At 35.1% G+C, this 17567-nt stretch overlaps 2 protein-coding genes and 1 long non-coding RNA gene across 3 annotated transcripts; 1 reads left to right on the top strand and 2 right to left on the bottom strand.

The window, feature by feature from the left end:
* Positions 1 to 7908: 7908 nt before the first annotated feature.
* LOC107808904 (uncharacterized) lies at positions 7909 to 11446 on the top strand. Its single transcript, XR_001653284.2, has 2 exons — positions 7909 to 8117; positions 11107 to 11446. It is a non-coding gene; the product is annotated as an uncharacterized LOC107808904 (long non-coding RNA).
* A 378-nt stretch (positions 11447 to 11824) lies between these two features.
* Positions 11825 to 15387, bottom strand: LOC107808905 (transmembrane emp24 domain-containing protein p24beta2-like). Its single transcript, XM_016633465.1, has 4 exons — positions 15076 to 15387; positions 13240 to 13426; positions 13042 to 13149; positions 11825 to 12283 (listed from the first exon to the last, which is right to left on the bottom strand). Exons 1-4 carry the CDS (start codon positions 15289 to 15291, stop codon positions 12150 to 12152), a joined length of 645 nt encoding a protein of 214 aa, XP_016488951.1. The 5' UTR covers positions 15292 to 15387; the 3' UTR covers positions 11825 to 12149.
* A 375-nt stretch (positions 15388 to 15762) lies between these two features.
* LOC107808903 (agamous-like MADS-box protein AGL62) lies at positions 15763 to 16296 on the bottom strand. Its single transcript, XM_016633464.2, has one exon. The coding sequence runs from the start codon at positions 16294 to 16296 to the stop codon at positions 15763 to 15765; it is 534 nt and encodes a 177-aa protein (XP_016488950.2).
* Between the last annotated feature and the right edge of the window lie 1271 nt (positions 16297 to 17567).

The raw sequence follows: 17567 nt of genomic DNA, 5'->3' as shown, positions 1-17567 counted from the left end.
AGAGTGTAACATCTTCAACTCAAGGTTTAACTCACAAGTACCACGCATTATTCGCAACTCACCCACTTACTCTAACATAGAGGTCACTGACATTACTTTTCCTTCATGAATCAAGTGCCCTCACACAACAAAAGAGAGTAGTTCCACACAATAAAATTTAAGAACACTTAGGAACTCAAGATAGAAGAATTCACTCACTCTCAGAAATAACATTCGTATGCCGCAAAAGATGCACCATAGGCTTTCCCGTAGTGTATTACTCTACTAATTGAGCTCGTTCAGTCTAGGATCAAGTATGACTTTATTTGGTTGTAGTGTAAGCTACAGGTCGGGTAAGATATATTTAGATATAAGAGTAACTACACCTCCGTAAGCACTTTAATACATACACTTTAACATTGAAAACCACATACTTATTTCAAACCATAACTTCACCTTCACATCAATATATATTAACTCTCCACTTCTTTAATCACAATTATATCAAGAGTCACCACTATCAAAGAATATTTTTCACAGTAATACAACTATTTTTCCTTTCTTTTCTTTTCTCTTTTCAAGTGGCTCTTGCTTTTGTCAAAACAGTGCACATTTCTCCTTATTTCATTAGTTCCACTGAAAAGCCAAACCAACCACCTCACACTTTAACTTTTACAAAGTTCATAACAATTCAAGTGCTCATGAGAGATGAAAAGGTTCAAATAGATGGTTAATTCAAATAAATGGGTAAGGCTTGTAATGTAGTTGCCAAAGAAACAGTATTAAAGGCTCAAAGGGGTTAACTATGATACCTAACAATTAGGCGGGTAAAATATATATATGGCTCAACAAAGAAACGCCTATATCACTTCCAAGACTGAACAAAACTACTATTTCGCTTTGCAAACACACGGGGCAAGTTCTAGACATCAAATGCAGTGCACAGAATAATATAAAACCTTACACACACATGGCACATAACTCACTAAGGATTGGACTCATCAAGACACTCTAGTCAAAGAAGTTAAGCAAAGTTAAGATCATACAATTTAAGGTACTTCTACAAGAGTAAAAAATTGAGCCTAAGCGTCACAACCAAAGTACTCACTATTCTCAAGGCATGACAAAGTCAAGAGATATTGCTTCAATTTAAAACATAGCACAAGTTTTCCTAGTTCTAAAAAATAAAAACTAATTATACCCGATTCAAAAGAAACCTTTAGAAAAGAACCGCGGCACAAAGAAAAATCAAGGGGAAATTACTACACTACCTACAAATAAAATCTTTTTGGCCTTTTTCTTTAGACTTAAATCCCTCAAAAAAACTGTATAGGAGATCCATCGTCGGGAAAAGTCCAATTTTTTCCGTTTTTCTAAAAATAAATTATTTAATTAAACTAACACAACTAAAATAACATAGAAAGTCACTCAGACAATCTCCTCACCCCACACTTAAAATTGTGCAATGTCCTCAATGCATACTATAAATAACAAGAGGATAAAAGAAACTCCCTAGTAGGCCAAAGGCCGAAGAATTAACAGCTCACGGCATACTCAGACTTCTCCTAGGTATGATACTTTGTGTGGATACCTCACACTCAGTTTCAACCACCTGCTCACTTTTGCACTCGCGTATTGGCTTTTCTTCTTATGCTTATAATCCTACAAAATCAAAACAAACACTACAAAAATAATATAATTAAAAAAAACAGTAAAGTTGGGTTGCCTCCCAACAAGCGCCTGATTTAACATCACGGCACGACTTGAACCACTTTCTGCCTCCACCTCGAACTTATGAATTGCGCCCCCAATTTGGTTTCAAGCTTTTTGCTATGTTCTCGGGGTGGTGGGACAAATGTAATCGGGCCAAACAACCAATTTCGCATTCTACACTTCTTGGCCTTCTGATGAGGGATGTAATTCTTTCTCTCTGACACAATAAATTCCAGAATGTAAGCACCTTGTTCCTCGTCCGTTGGCTCCTCCAAAGGCTCAGATGACTCAATGTCATCATCCAAACACAATGTTGAAAAATGTATGGAATGAGGACCAGTACGTCCTAACTCTAGAATTGAATTGCTATTTACATCCTCATATGTATACACATTAGAGTCTTCAAATATAATATTATCTACTTGCTCACATGACTCTAGAGTGCTTTCCTCAACATGGACATCATTAATAAAAGTACGGTCGAATGATTGACTCTCCAATTTTAGCTCCTCGATTTGGCATATAAGCTCATTTTCAGTTTCACACAACTCAGCACTATTTTGTTGGGCGTTAGACACATCACACTTTGCAATCAATTGAGCTCCCAAGTCGTGAACAGCAGTGCCAAATTTTTCGATCTCTTGTCCTAGATTAGCTCTTCCTTCTATTAGGTCTTGTATCCCATCTGTAATTTTCTCACGTTGAGTCTCATATATTTCCAATCTTTCAGCTTGTTCCACCAGCCAAGTTTGACTCAAAATCTCCTCCTTTTCAAAATTTTCCTCTTGTTGGTGCTTGTTCTCTTCATTTAATTCTTCCATATTGGCCTTCATTCTTGTGATTGATGACCTCATTATTTTCATATTTTTTCTGAGTTCACCATGTTGCTCTGCTACTTGCCTCAGAATATCCCTAAAATATGCATCACGTTCCATATCATGTACTTCATTGCCCCTATCAAACTCACAAACATTATAAGAAAGATCATAATACAGGATCAGAGAAGGATGAAAAGAATTAGGACAACCATCCCAATGGCCATCTTGACCACCACATAAATTACAAATATTCCACTCAAATGATTGAGATTGTGCGCACAACTCGCTCCCGGGAACATTCTGACAATTTTTTCACCAGTGAGGTCCTCCACAATATGGACAAGGATCATCATAATAAGAATAACCAATATTCGACCAATTCTCATTCCAAGAAGTCATGTCAACAAAGATAATAAAATATTAAACTAAGACAAAAATAAAAAACTTGAATAGATAAAGAGTAAAAATCTAATCTAGTAGGCTAGTTAATTTCTAGTCCCCGGCAACGGCGCCAAAAACTTGTTGCTCCCAAACGCACATGCAAGTATACGTGGTCGACAAGTAATATATGATTGTAAGTCCAGATATCGTACCCACAGAGACTTGTGATTAATTATCAACTAAATTAAACCAAACAATTAATTGATTCAAGCAAATCCTAACGTATGAATATTTGACTAAAATTAATCTAGAGTAACAAATTAAGAGATTAGAGAAAACAAGTTGGCGAATTATAGAGACGAGTTCAATGTGAGTGAATATTCTAGAGCTATGGGTTAGCTAACAATCTCGTTGAGTTTTTCACTTAAATCGTCTAATAAATTTATTTGGTTTATTGGTTGACATGGTTAATATTGCTCGTAGCCTTCTCCCGAAGTACAACTCATCTATTCAAGCTAATCTAATGCTTATATTCCTATGGAATTAGAATTAACAAGAACGCATTAATAATTCCTGTATAGTAACCAAGCAAGGTGATTAGGTATATTCCTATCCTAACCGCAAATCCGCTCCCCCTTAGAGTTAAGATCTTGCTCTACTCAATCTTATATCCAATCTAGAATTCTCTCTCCCGAGTTCAATCCTAGATTCGTAGATAGTATTCAATTGGTGATCAAACAATCAAATAATTAAGTGCAAGATTGAATAAATAAACCAATATGATAAAATAATAAGAACAAATTAAGCTTCAAACTACAACATTCATGTAGCACCAAAACTCTAGAACTAATAACTATGAAATTAAAGGAAGAGAAGAGAAGAAAAACTAGTTAGAAGCCTCCTCCAAAGCGTGGTGTGTGTTCCCCCACGTCTAAAGTGTGTCCCTAGGTCTAAGATCTGTTAAAAGTCACCAAAGTAACGTTTTTATATGTATTTATACTAGGGGTGTACATAGGTCGGGTTGGTTTGAATTTTACAACTACCAAACCAAACCAATTGTATCGGGTTATTAAATCTAAAGACCAAACCAAACCAATAAAACTCAGGTTTTTACTCTCGGGTTTTCTCGGATTTTCGGATTTTTTCGAGATTTTTTCCGGTAAAATCTTCATAGAACAAAACATATAAATTGTGCTCAAAATATTTCTTTAATCCTAGTAGATACAACTATATAAAGTACTTTTCAAGAAAATAATACAAAATATGAGATGTGTCATGGCATTATCCTAAAATATTCAATAATAAAGATAATAAAATTATGTAATATAAATATTGCTAATTAAAAAGCCATAATAAAAATAAACATAATCTAAAAGTACTAAGTCATGCTAAAATAAATAGACTAATAAGAGTGTATTAATTACATGACTAAACGTTAAAGAAAAAATAAAAATAGGTTATGCATTTTTATCTAAATTATTGCAAAACAAAAAATAGATATTCAATACATTCCCGTTCGTAGTATTGAATTGAATGTCTTTTGTTAGCATTAGTATTGATTTGATTTTGGTTTGGGTTTTTGTTAGCATGATTTAATTTACTAATGTTAATGGCTATAAAACTTATTGGAACATTCAAAAGTTCTAAGTCCAACCTTGAAATAATACCTTAAAAGATAAAATTATGAAAAAAATTAAGAAATATTTATAAATTACATCACAATAAGTATATTAATATATTAAATATATCTAAAATTTCTATATATGTAATGTCGGGTTGGTTTGGTTTCGGTTTGGCTTTCTTTAGTTAAAACCAAACCAAACTAATTATGGTCGGGTTTTTTTTCCAACACCAAACCAAATCAAACCAAACCATAGTCGGGTTTTTTTCTCGGTTTGATTCGGATTATCGGGTTGGTGCGGTTTGTCGTTTTTCTTTGTACACCCCTAATTTATACCAAGTAGGGTTGGGCCCAGACGAAAACAGCTTCTCCCGCGCGAAATAGGACTTTGGCTCTGTAAATTTTGTGCAGCCGCACTGCACCATGCGGTGTGCTAATGGAGATTATCAGCAGCCTTGTATTTTTCTTGTCAAGCCAGTTTTTACACTGCTGCACCGCACCCTGCGGTGTCTCATACGGCGCAGTAGTGAGAATTTGCAAAAATGTAAAACATGAAAGTTGTAGCTCTTTCAAATATCTTTCAAACGGAGTTCTAAGCGAAAAGTATATGCATTTTACTAGACGATGCGCCGTATGCCCGCTCGATTCTTCCTTTCGTTCTTAACTATCATTTGTTGTTCCCCGAACACGATCTCAGCTTAATTACTTGGGCTTTTACTCAAACTTCAAAGCTCCAAATCGCTTGAATTCATTCCATAACGCCTACATAGATCGAAATCACTCCTACAAGGCATAAAACACATATTTAATGCAAAACACTAGAGATTAAAGCGCAAGCTCAATTAAAGTGCAGTAAATTAGGGTGTAATAAACGACTAAAATACACAATTATAACCTATCATCGTATAGCCTTTAAATTCTTTTTGAAACCACTACCGTTATCAATAGTCTTGAATAACTTTGAAAAGTTACAAAACGTTAAAGAATTTTCTTTGTAACAGTCTTAGCCTCTCATTATTTGTTAATCCTTTAATGTTATATACGTTGGAGATTTATTGCATTAGCTAGCCATATGATGAGATGGTGTTTTCTTATCTATAAATACCAAGTCATTTTTTGCTTTGACGGGTGGAAAAAAAACTAAGCGTAAAAACTTCTCCTATATATTATATTTTTCAGTGCTGGGTTTATTTTGTTAATCTTTGTTGTTTTTGCTCCTAGTTATACTAGAAGAGCTTGTTGAATCTTGGGGGATACGCCTAATTTATTTATTTCGATGTGGGCTAAATATCCTTAAGGACAGTGTCCTTGACACGCCTCAAGCTAAATCTATTCTCCATAATCCAATATTTTTTCAACAATCTTAAGGATATTTACACGTTGTTATTATGGAGAATAATGTTGCTAATGTTGTTGTTGTTGCTACTACATCCACTGCACATACTGTTTCTGTTGTTGTTCCATCGCTAATTACGTGTGCCAAATCTTTTCCCGATGTTTCGAAAATTGTGATTTTTGGTGGAAATAATTTTAACCGCAAGCAAGCTGTTGTTGACAAAGAAAAAGAAATTGCTACTGAAGCAGCCTTGTGGAGGACAACAACCGTCCGAGAAAATCAAGTAACAAGTATGACAAAAGAAATGGTTATAAGCCCAAAACCAACAATCAAACCTTCAAGAAAAAAGGCAATTGTTTTGTGTGTGGCAAACCTGGCCACTGTATTGCTCAACGCCGAAAAAGGGTTGGGAATGATAATCCCACTAAGGATAAAGTAAATTTGACTGAAGCCAAAGTGGATGATATAATTGTTGCGGTTGTTTCCTAAGTGAACCTTATGGCCAATGTAAAAGATTGGGTGTTAGATTCTGGTGCCACTAGGCACATATGTGCTAACAAAAAAGACTTTGTGTCTTACATCCAAGTTGAGGAGGGAGAAGAAGTTGTCTATCTTGGTGACTCAAGAACTACTCAAGTTCTTGGAAAAGGCAAAGTTCTTCTCAAACTCACATCTGGCAAAACTTTGGCATTGAATGACGTGTTGCATGTTCCTAGTATCCGAGCCAATTTGGTCTCTGTGGATTATTAAGAAAAGCAGGGGTGAAGGTTTCTTTTGAATCTGATAAGGTCGTATTGACCAAGAATAACAATTTTGTTGGCAAGGGTTATTATAACCATGGATTGTTTGTACTAAATGTTATGAATGAAAATGCTAGTACTTCTGCTTACTTGATTGATTCTTTTAATTTATGGCATGCTAGACTAGGACATGTTAGTTTATCTTATATAAAGAAGATGCATTATGAAGGTCTTATTTCAAATATTAATTTTTCGTATATTGATAAGTGTGAAGTTTGTGCAGAAACTAAACAAACTAAGAAATCATATGCTTCTGTATTTAGAGAATCTGAATTGTTAAGTTTAATACATACTGATTTAGGAGACTTGAAACAAACTATGACTAGAGGAGGGAAAAAATATTATGTGACTTTTATAGACGATTTTTCTAGATATACAAAAGTTTATTTGTTGAGAAATAAAGATGAAGCTTTTGATAAGTTTTTAATTTATAAATCTGAAGTAGAAAATCAATTGGATAAGAAAATCAAAAGAGTTAGATCCGATAGAGGTGGTGAATTTATTTTGTTGAAAGATTATTGTGAGAAAGAAAGCATAATTCACGAGATAACTCCGTCATATTCTCCACAATCAAATGGTATAGTGGAAAGAAAAATATGACCTTAAAGGAAATGATGAATAGTATGCTTGTTAGTTTTGGTGCTCCGGATAATCTTGGGGGTGAAGCCATATTATCTGCCTGTCATTTACAAAATAGGATTCCCTATAAGAAAACGGGTAAAACTCCTTATGAGTTGTGGAAAGGCTATCTCCCTAATTTAAAATATTTGAAAGTGTGGGGATGTCTTGCTAAAGTTATGTTACCCGATCCTACTTATCTATGCGAAAACCCAACTTTTCCAAAAAATTTGTTAAAAAAAATAATTTTAATATCTCAAAAAGAATATTTAAATTAATGTCTAGATTCATTTTTTTTAATGGGTCTCCTAAAGGCACGCTATTTCAAAAGTTTGTTGAGCTTCTTGATTCGGCATTTTTGAACCAAGAAACGAAGCGTTTCTATTTCGGTCATAGGTAGTGTAAGCACCATATAACAAACCATAATTATAAGTTACACTTGGTAGATAATTATATTTTTATTTATTCAAACAACAAAACGAAATCATGAACAAAAAAGCTCATCATAAAATAATAAAATTAAAAATTTTAAAACCACCGGTGGTAACCAGTGGCTCACATTGAAGCCAGTTGTTCCGTCTCTCTCTCCTTTTTTTTCCTTTTTCTGTCTAACGATATTTCCAAAATTCAGTTGTAGAGTTGTAGAGTCCAAGAAAGAGAAAAAGGAGAGAGATTTTCTCTCTCTTTTTTCCCTTTTCTTGAGAACGACTCTCCCTCACTTTTTGTTCCTTCTGAAATAAAAAAAGAAATATCAATTAATCAATTAATCAATCAATTATATTGAGCATTCACATTTTCCCATCAAGTTTTTGAAACAATTTTCTGTCTTTCCAAACTCTAAAGACATGGCGGTATGATTCACAATTCTCTATATGTTTGTCTTCTTTATAAGGTTTAAAAATTGTATTTTTGAGTTCTGATTGTGAGCATTTGTTTTGTTCTTTCACAATGCATGGTTGATTTATATTTTTCTATTCTATTCATAGTCGCCCTAGATTATTTTTTGGAGATCTTTTCCATTTTTGTGGTTTTGAAGGGGAGCATTGGAGCGACGATAAAGTTGCTCTTTATGACCTATAAGTCACGAGCTCAAGTCATGGAGGCAGCCATTAATGCTTGCATTAGGGTAGGCTGTCTACATTGGTCTTTCCCCGGACCCCGTGTTAATGCGGGATGCTTTGTGCACCGGTGTGTTTTTTTTTTTTTTTTGCAATTTATGCTTCCCATATAATGTCTTTTTAAGATATCTATCGGCCTATTTCATGTATGTTCGATACCAATGTACAAATAATGGTGAAATTAGATTTTGAAGAACCTTTAGTTTTTTCTTTCTTTCTTTATTTGGTAACTTTTATAATGTTGGTGAGTGCACACCTCGACTTTTTCATCATGTACTTACTGCCTCCTACTACCGTAGGCTTAAGGTTTAGACGGATAAAACGAAATCACCTAACATTTTTTTCCTCTATTGGGATTTGACCTTGATCCCATAATTTTCATCCCACTATATCGACCACCAGTCTGTCTAAATCAAGTTAAACTTAGCTCCTATTAGCACATAACACAATGGAAGTGAATAATTCGTTTAAGCAATATCAACTAGTTGGTTAAGGCTCAATATGTTGTTACTCGGTGTATGTCGAGCTTTTTCCCGGTCAGAGACTTACATATTCGCATATCAATTACTTAAGAATATATGTTTTAGTCATGTTAGAACGTTTACTTTAAGTCGTCTGCTCTCTCTGAGTCAGAGAATTATATGCCAATAAGACTTGGTATAATTTTGGTTTATAAATTAGTATCCAGTTAATTATGCATTATCATACTATTTTAGCATCAAAATCATCATATATAGTCTATACCACTTTGTGATGAGAGACAACTGAGGTTTATTACTACCTTTACCATTTATGTTTGTCAATGTTAAGAGTACTTTTCTCCTAACATGTAATATGTAAAAGGCAAAGATTAAAGCTTATGTGGTTCATTTTCATTTCAATATATTTTGACATAGAGCCAAAGGTCTATTGGAAACCGCCTCTCTATCTCTATAAGGTAGGGGTAAGGCCTGTGTATACAAGGGCGGATTTATAGGTTTAAATATGGGGCACGTGAACCCATGGTCTCTTCGTAAAATTAGATATTTTATGTACATATTTTCTGAAATTGGATTTCAAATCCCACTAGATACATTTTTTCTTCCTTTTTTTAGTAGTGCATCCATGTACTAGAAATCCTAGATCCGCCTTACACTGGGTTTGTTATAGGAACGGCCTGATTCATACTACCCCAGAGACCCCATTTATAGGATTACACTGGGTTTGTTATAGGAACTGCCTGATTCATACTACCCCAGAGACCCCATTTATAGGATTACACTAGGTTTGTTATAGGAACTGCCTGCCTGATTCATAGTTCTTTCTTATAGGAAGGTCGTCCACTTCCGAAGTTTGGTGAGTGGGATGTCAATGACCCAGCTTCAGCTGAGAGGTTCTCGGTCATCTTTAACAAAGCTCGAAATGAGAAGAAGACGGGCAAGATAGATCACTCGCCACCAAAGAAAAACTACAAGCATACAGCAACTTTTGGAAAACCTCAATCAGTAAGTTGTGGCTGATCGTCCTATGGCTATCTACCTGTTTTTATGTTATCGTTTCCTCAAGTTATGACGCTTTTGTTGGGAAAAATAGCACGTAGAAATAATATTCACGGTATAGACAAGAGAACAACAATAAACATGGAGTATCAAGGAATGGTAATTAACGAGAATAAAAGAGTAACAAGGACACCTTACTAAAGTGCTATGATGTTACATAATTATATTGAATACTGATTTATTGTCAAAAGGCTCCTTTTTTACATCAACATGTTGCCTGTCTAGCGACATGGGGACGAAAAAAGGAAGGAGAAGGATGGGGTGGTTTCTCTCGCCTTTTGAATCGAAAACAATAAAAGTATTTACAAAGGTACTTGTGTTGGATTGGAGGTGCAAATCTAATTCAAATAAAGTAGATATAAAAGTAAGATTGGTTATATATGCATTGAGATCTTTCCATGTACTGTTTAAAGTTACAAGTGAGATTCGTAATCTTGAAAATAGGACAAGTTACCTGTACAATAAGTAAATAGGACTTGATAGTGTAGAAAATTCTTTATACTTTTATTTAAAGTGTAAATGGAAAATAGTGGGAAATAAATTTTTTGAACTGGTTCTTTTTTATAAAGGAATTTTATCCCAGATTGGATAGGAAAAGGAAGATTGTTGTGCTTATATATCGAAGCACTTCTTCTAGTTCTTAAATATTTGAGAAGAAAGTAAGTCTCGTGCTGTCATTGCTCGGCTTCGGTCGGATTCGGTACACTTTTGGAAAGTTTCCAAACAGACACCTTCGCACCATTTCAAATCTGACCTGATGGCTATAAATTCCTAGGCTGAAAATCTGAAAACACTCTCCCCTCTCTCTTTTGCATTACAACATTGTTTTCGAAAACAGACATTGTGATTTGCTCTACCATTTGAGTTCGCCAAAGTTCTGTAATTTGAAGTGTTGTTATTACAGAATAGTTTTTCTTTATATCCTGGAAGGAATTAATCCAAAATACCTTGGGCAACAGTGAGGGTATTAAATTTCTTAAGGACACACAAGAAAATTGTGAGCTCAAAATACTTTTTATGTTTCGTGTTCTAAGTTCTGCTTTCTGACTTTTCTGGTTATTCTGTTTTTTCAGTTTTATGCCAATACTGTTTTTAAACACAGATAACATAAACTCTTAAAGTTATAAACAATTTAGAATAATTTTTTCTGGATAATAACATTATGGACATGTTGCTTTTTTCAGAAGAAATGGTTCTGCTGTATGCGGTCGGGTGATGCCGATTGATGAACTCTGTTTGCTCCTAGACACTGCAATGGAAAGTATAACTTTTTTGAAAACTTATGCTAATGGTGTTCCAGAAGACTGGAGCTGTAGTCAAGCTGTGATGGATCCTGCTGGAATAAAACTTTGTTATCTTATAATATTACTCAGATTACAGCTTTTTGCTACCAAATCATATTGTGTTATCGATGTGTTTAATTATTTCTAATCTTGAGTTTATTATTGTTACTGTTAGTTTACAAGTTTAACAGCTGAAGCTTGACAAATTCCGAAAGGAGCTCGTTCTCTTTATTTTGTTTCATCGATTTTGTCCAGATCCCACTTTTCTTCCGGGAAGGAGAATGATCTTATCTTTCCCGCGTATATTTTGTCCAGATCCCATTACTTTTTATTTTAGTTAAGATTTGGGATGAGTTGCTACATAGTGTGAGAAAAACCTGTTTGATATTTTGGAATACCATCAATTGGCACTTAATGATATAAGCCTGAACTTTCCCCAGTATTTAAACCGTTCAAAGTTTTTCGATTAAATCAGTACTCCCTCTGTCCGGTCTATAGAGCAAAGTTTGAATGGGCACGGGCAACGGAGTTTAGAAAAGAAAGAAAGAATAAAGTGGGAAGTATTAAATATTGGACATGAGCTGACTAAAATTCAAAAATCTCTTTAGCTGAATAAAAATTAAACACAACCTATTAAAGTCAATGGTACTATGCCACAAAAATTATCTATCAGAGAACAGCAAAAAATGAAGGAAATTGTGATAGTTTAATACGTTAAACAACGCGTGACTTCATATGGAACTTGTGAATCTTGCAACTAAGAACTCTCCGGAATCAGCCGTCAATAAAATCTGAATTTTTAATGCGATCTATTTAACTGACTAACTGTGAACTACGTGGACTTGATTTTTTTTTTCTGCTAAAAAGAGAATGTACATGGGACGCTTTCTTAAAAAAGAGTGAAGTTCCGCCCATGTCTGAATGCTAGCTCCAGGAATGCAAGTCTAAACTCTTATAGTCCGAACCTTCTGTTCAAAAAGGCGTTGGAGGAGGAAGACCTGAAGAAAGCTGACACCAACAAGCGTAACTGATTCAAGAATGGCTTTGGTGATTGCTCTTTGGCTCATACCTTCATTGACTGCACTTCCAGCAGGAAATAGTTAGCCCCAGTATGAGTTAACACTAATAAAAAGCAACTTCTTTTCTTTCTCTATTTGCTGGATTAAGCTTAACATATACATTTTCTACAACTAATTACGCTCCTCTACTCTAATTTTGAGCGATCCTATATTGCTCGGACTCTCCGAAAATATCGCCGGGTGCGTGTCGGATCCTGTTAAAGTAGTATATTTTTGGATGATCCGACACGGGTGCAGCAACATTTTGGAGAGTCCATACAACATAGGAGTGATCTACTATGAAGATACAATGGGGAGGAAGATTCTAGCTTCTCCACTATGCACCAGCATAGATATCGGACAACTCTGTCCATCAAGGCTTGGACGGATGGGAAAATATCACCTACTGATTTTGCCTCCCTGGGGTTTGAATATGAGACAATATGGTTCTGAACTCACTTCATTGACTACTAAGCCACACCCTTGGGTACAAATAGAAAAGATATTATGATAGAACCAAAAGTGCAGTAGGAATCATCACTTAGCTTGAAACTGAACTAGATAAAACGGAATCAAGGTAGTGGATGCTACACTGAGATTGCATGTAAATGTTATGAGGGATTTTTTCTGGTAGTGGCCAATGGCATACACAACATTTGCGCAAATGGTGTCGGCATATTGTCACAATTCGATCTAGAAGTAAGTTTGGATATAAGATTTGTGTTTTTGTTTTGAGGCTTTACTTCCTATCCGAGATGTATACAGAGAAGATAGATACCTAATGCCTGGCGTTCAGTCTGTGCTTCAAGCCAATGCTGTTCAAACTGTATGTTGTAAAGAGCTGCTTCTAACTTTGATATCTGTTCCAGCAATGGATCAAAATGCTCTGTAGCCATTTAGCGGAAAATATTCATACTTAGTACGATAATAGAGTTGAAGAAAGAAAAAGATGAACCAAAACAGAGAGGATTATTACCATCCTTTGCATGCTGATCAAAGTATGTATAATGGACAACATGCACGTCGAAATCCAAGGTTTCATGATAAGGCGATTTATTTGTGAAGCAAAACTTGTAAACGCCTTTTCTGTGAGCGACAAACTCATACTTCTCACTAGTCTTGTCGGGAAAGTTGTGAATCTGCTCTCCAGAAGGCCCCTTAATCTGAAAATTAAAACAGACTTCAGAACATTCAGAAACAGTTGGTACAATATAACAACAATAACAACAAACCCAGTGTAATCCCATAAGTGGGGTCTGGTGAGGGTATACCTTTACCTTGAGAAGGTAGAGAGGCTGTTTCCGATAGACCATCGGCAGAAACAATAGGTACAATGACAATAAGAGAAAAGGCAATTCAAGATAAGATAGAGGAAACCAGAATCAACATGTTGTCTGACAAGCACCAACCAAATTTCACTATTTCTACTTCTAATAAGAAAGTAATGCCACAAAAATTGCAAGAAGCACTTCCTATTAGAAGCAGGGCGATTGATGTAATGGAATTTAGGAAATAGAAGCTACGGAATGTCACAGCTTCTACTTCAAGTTGAACACCAACTTATCTGGGAGTATAGAACTAGTAGTAGGGGACAGCCCGTTCCACGAAGCATCTCGTGTTCACGCAGGGTCCAGGGAACCCAAGGGGTGTGATGTAGGTAGCCTACCTGATGCAAACATCAATGGCTGATTCCACAGCTCGAACCCGTGACCTATAGGTCACACAGAGACAACTTTACCGTTGCTACAAGGTTCCCTTCGGGATGGAGAACTAGTAAAACTTTTTAATCAACCTTTGGAAAGTTCAGAAGGAACCAGAAAGCATGTACAATGCAAATTCAAGTAGATATCATGTCTCTGTTGGCGTTTTCAGTTATCACATTCTAACTATGAGACAAGAGTTCATTCTCTCAGGTATGTGTATCAAATCTCAATTTCAACTATCAAACTACATGGTTCTTTAGGTACATTTCACAACCCCTTGGGTGCGGCCCTTTCCCAGACCCAGCATGAATGCGGGACCGGGTTGCCCTTTACACTAATCCCATTTCATTATTTAATGTGAATCGTGCTCCAAACTAGCACGAAAAACAATTTATTTTCTTATAAAGGTGGTGTTTCATCCAACTCGTGTGCATCTCGACTAATTTATTGAACAACCTATTACAGTTAAAAGTAGATGTGCCAGCCTGTCAGGTGAATCTGCCTACGATCTCATAATTCTCTTCAATGTCTCAACCACTCGCTCATCCTTAGGCACAATTAGCACAAAAAAAAACATATCAACATACGCAAACATAATGGCGTTGTTTTCATGTTTGTTCAAAGGGCAGCTCAGTGCACGAAGCATCCGCCATTCACGCAGGGTCTGGAAAGGGTCGCACCCTAGGGATGTAATTTTTTATGTCTGTTCATAAGCTATATCTGGAAAAGCTTCAAACTGTGTTGTGAATCAATCAAGAAGCATTGAACGATAGAAATAGAAAAGAAAAGGGAAAGTGTAATCCATGGTGAAAAAGAGAAAGTCAATACAACGGCGGATTTAGGGCAGGTTTTAACTAAATAGTTAGTCCACATATAATGTGTATAACCATGTGTAATTAGTATATAATTCATGTATACCGGTTAGGAAAAGTAAACAGTAAATCTAGCCGTCTATTTGTGTAAAGATCCCTAGAAAAGATTCAGATGTATACATATAAAGTGATCATTCTAAACTCACTCTAAATCTTCGATTCGCCACTTGAGTAAACACATCCCAATTTCAGAAGAAAAGTAGAATATGAAGAGAAAAAAAGAGGAAGATTAATTACCAAAAGATCAACAGCACCCTCACTAGCAGAATGCCAAGGAGTGTCAGCTTTAATGACAACAAAGGAGACATGAATAGTGTCACCTTCCAAGTGAACATTGTGAGACAAACACTCTTCTCTCTCTATCACAAATCTAATCCCATAAATTCCCTGAAAACACATCACTAAGAGAAACAGTGCCACTCTTGACATGTTTTCCCATGACCCAATTCCCATTTATGCATTCAGGATTTCAAAAGATCCTAACTGGAAAAAAAAACACAAGATTTTTGAAAATGGAGTATTATCTAACTAACTGCCAAGACCAGGTCTATAGGTTCCACAAATGACACAAGGAGCTTGTTTTTCTCCTACTAGAATATTTGAGACAAATGATTTAGGAGTGCTAATTTCATTTTTTATAGGCATTTTCTAATAATTATTCAAATTTAGGTTAAGAACACCCTTGATCATTAGGTCAGACTTTGCTTTGATATTTTTAAGAATACAAGAGATGTTGAATTTATTATTTAGAGATCTACTAGCTTGTAAGATAACGCATTTAAAAACTATATTAATTATTATTAATGAAAATCATAGCAGAGTACGTGCATGTAGCATTGTCGAAATAAAATAAAATAAAAACAAAAAAAACACATTCCGATAATATGAATTTGAACTTGCTAGTTTTGTGCGTTGTCGGCATCTTTAGAAGTAGTTTGGTGATGAGGATGAAGCTCCAATTTCCAATTGATTCAAATGATTGTTCAAATTAAACATAGCATTGTCTAACCACGCTTCAAACATTATCATTTCACATGCATTGAGCTGCTCAATTGACTCCCACCAATCACTTTGTCTAGTTTTTGACATTTGGTCATAGAAACGTGTTTGAACAGTTGCAGCGTCTTCTCTGGTATCAAACTCTTCAAGCCTACTATTAAGATAGTTCACTTTGTTTCGAGCATAAGCCGCAACTAGGCGATTAATCTCACTTAATTGCATATCAGGATTCTGAAAACGAGCAATAACAACATCAATTGTAGGGTGAAAAAATGAGAAAGGCTTACCGGCAGGGGAAGAAAGTACGATTCCAATATCAGCATCACATTGGGAAACAAGGTTGCTGGCCTTTTTGTATAAGCCCGTACGACGCTTTGAGAATGTGGCAAAGCGGTCGTCTTTGTTTTCTATTTTTTTTATTGCTATCTTTTGACGCCCTTTAGTCTTCTTGCTCACCATGGCTAAATTTATAAAGAGAGTTGATAAAGGATTACTGATGAATATTTTATCGAGAAATGGTACTTAGAAGAAGATCAATATTACGGGTATTTATATACATCAAGAACTACATCACAATGGCAATATCGCGCCAAATATTGTAAGTTAAAAAAAATCTTTTCATCATATTGAAAAATTATAGTAGCAAAATGAAACCAATTTAATACCACACCAATGAAATCCAAAATTTTAAGTTAAATAGTTAAATACTCTAATATACTTATGAAATTTACTAAGTTGGGGTCAGCAAATGTGGATAACTGGATATAATTTGAGGAAAGACCAACTAGGTGCCAAATCTCTCAAAACTTTCTTAATAAGAAATAAGAAGCAAAATTAAACTCATGACTTGCATTAACAAAATCAAATCTAAAAGTCAACCCAAATATGAAAATGTCTTAATGTGCTTGCTAAAATTCATCCAAGTCCAGGTTGACAACAGTGACCAGCTGACTATAAGTAGGCGTCGTACAAGTTGCATGCCAAATTTTTCGAATTTTATAGCAAATCTATCAAATCCTTGACTGCTTTAATATCAATAACATTTTGAAGAGGATCCTAAATCTAACTTGAATAGGTAAATACTTCAACGAAATAACACAATAAAAACCAACTTTCCATGTCCATTAATACCAAATCTGAAATTGGAACTTGAATAGGCAAATTTTTTAATTTACTCACTAATTTTACAGCAGTCACTATTTTGCTCTCTGTCATTATATTGACAGTGAAAGATTGTCATTTCAACAGAATTGTTTTTCTTTTGGTTATTGCTTGGCCACTATATAATTTATGCACCACCCAGACAGATTTAAAAATCATCTAAAAGTAATTTGAAAAAAAAAATCAATGGTATATGTGTCCGTTCTGCGCATTGCTTGAACTATCAATTGTGTATCGATTCGCTTCTTTATCATGTCACACTACGTTTGAGAATTGATAATCACACTTTATTTTTCAATCATTTAGGGGCTTATTCGGAATATTTTTTTAGATAAATAAGTGTTCAACAGATCCCTAAAGTGAAAAAAGAGGCAGCCCGGTGTACAAAGCATCTCGCGTTCATGCAAGGTCCATGACTCGAACCCGTGACCTATAAATCACACGGAGATAACTTTACCGTTGCTCCAAAATTCCCATTCGTATCCGAAAAGTGTATAAATGAAAAATTCTACTAATAAGTTCAGCAAGCCGTTTTCAAAATCATAACGTTGCATTTTCAGTTATGACCT

The sequence above is a fragment of the Nicotiana tabacum genome, chromosome 8 (genome assembly GCF_000715075.1).
Source record: "Nicotiana tabacum cultivar K326 chromosome 8, ASM71507v2, whole genome shotgun sequence".
NCBI classification, from domain to species: Eukaryota; Viridiplantae; Streptophyta; class Magnoliopsida; order Solanales; family Solanaceae; genus Nicotiana; species Nicotiana tabacum.
The sequence above is the reverse complement of the archived record's forward strand: the minus strand, read 5'-3'. Positions and strand labels throughout refer to the sequence as shown.

Coding starts and splice junctions, on each gene's coding strand:
- LOC107808903 (XM_016633464.2), bottom strand. CDS start 16,296: ATGGTGAGCAAGAAGACTAAAGGGCGTCAAAAGATAGCAATAAAAAAA.
- LOC107808905 (XM_016633465.1), bottom strand. CDS start 15,291: ATGGGAATTGGGTCATGGGAAAACATGTCAAGAGTGGCACTGTTTCTC. Junction 13,427..15,075: donor AGGGTGCTGTTGATCTTTTG/GTAATTAATCTT, acceptor TTTAATTTTCAG/ATTAAGGGGCCTTCTGGAGA. Junction 12,284..13,041: donor GACTGAACGCCAGGCATTAG/GTATCTATCTTC, acceptor CTGGAAGTGCAG/TCAATGAAGGTATGAGCCAA.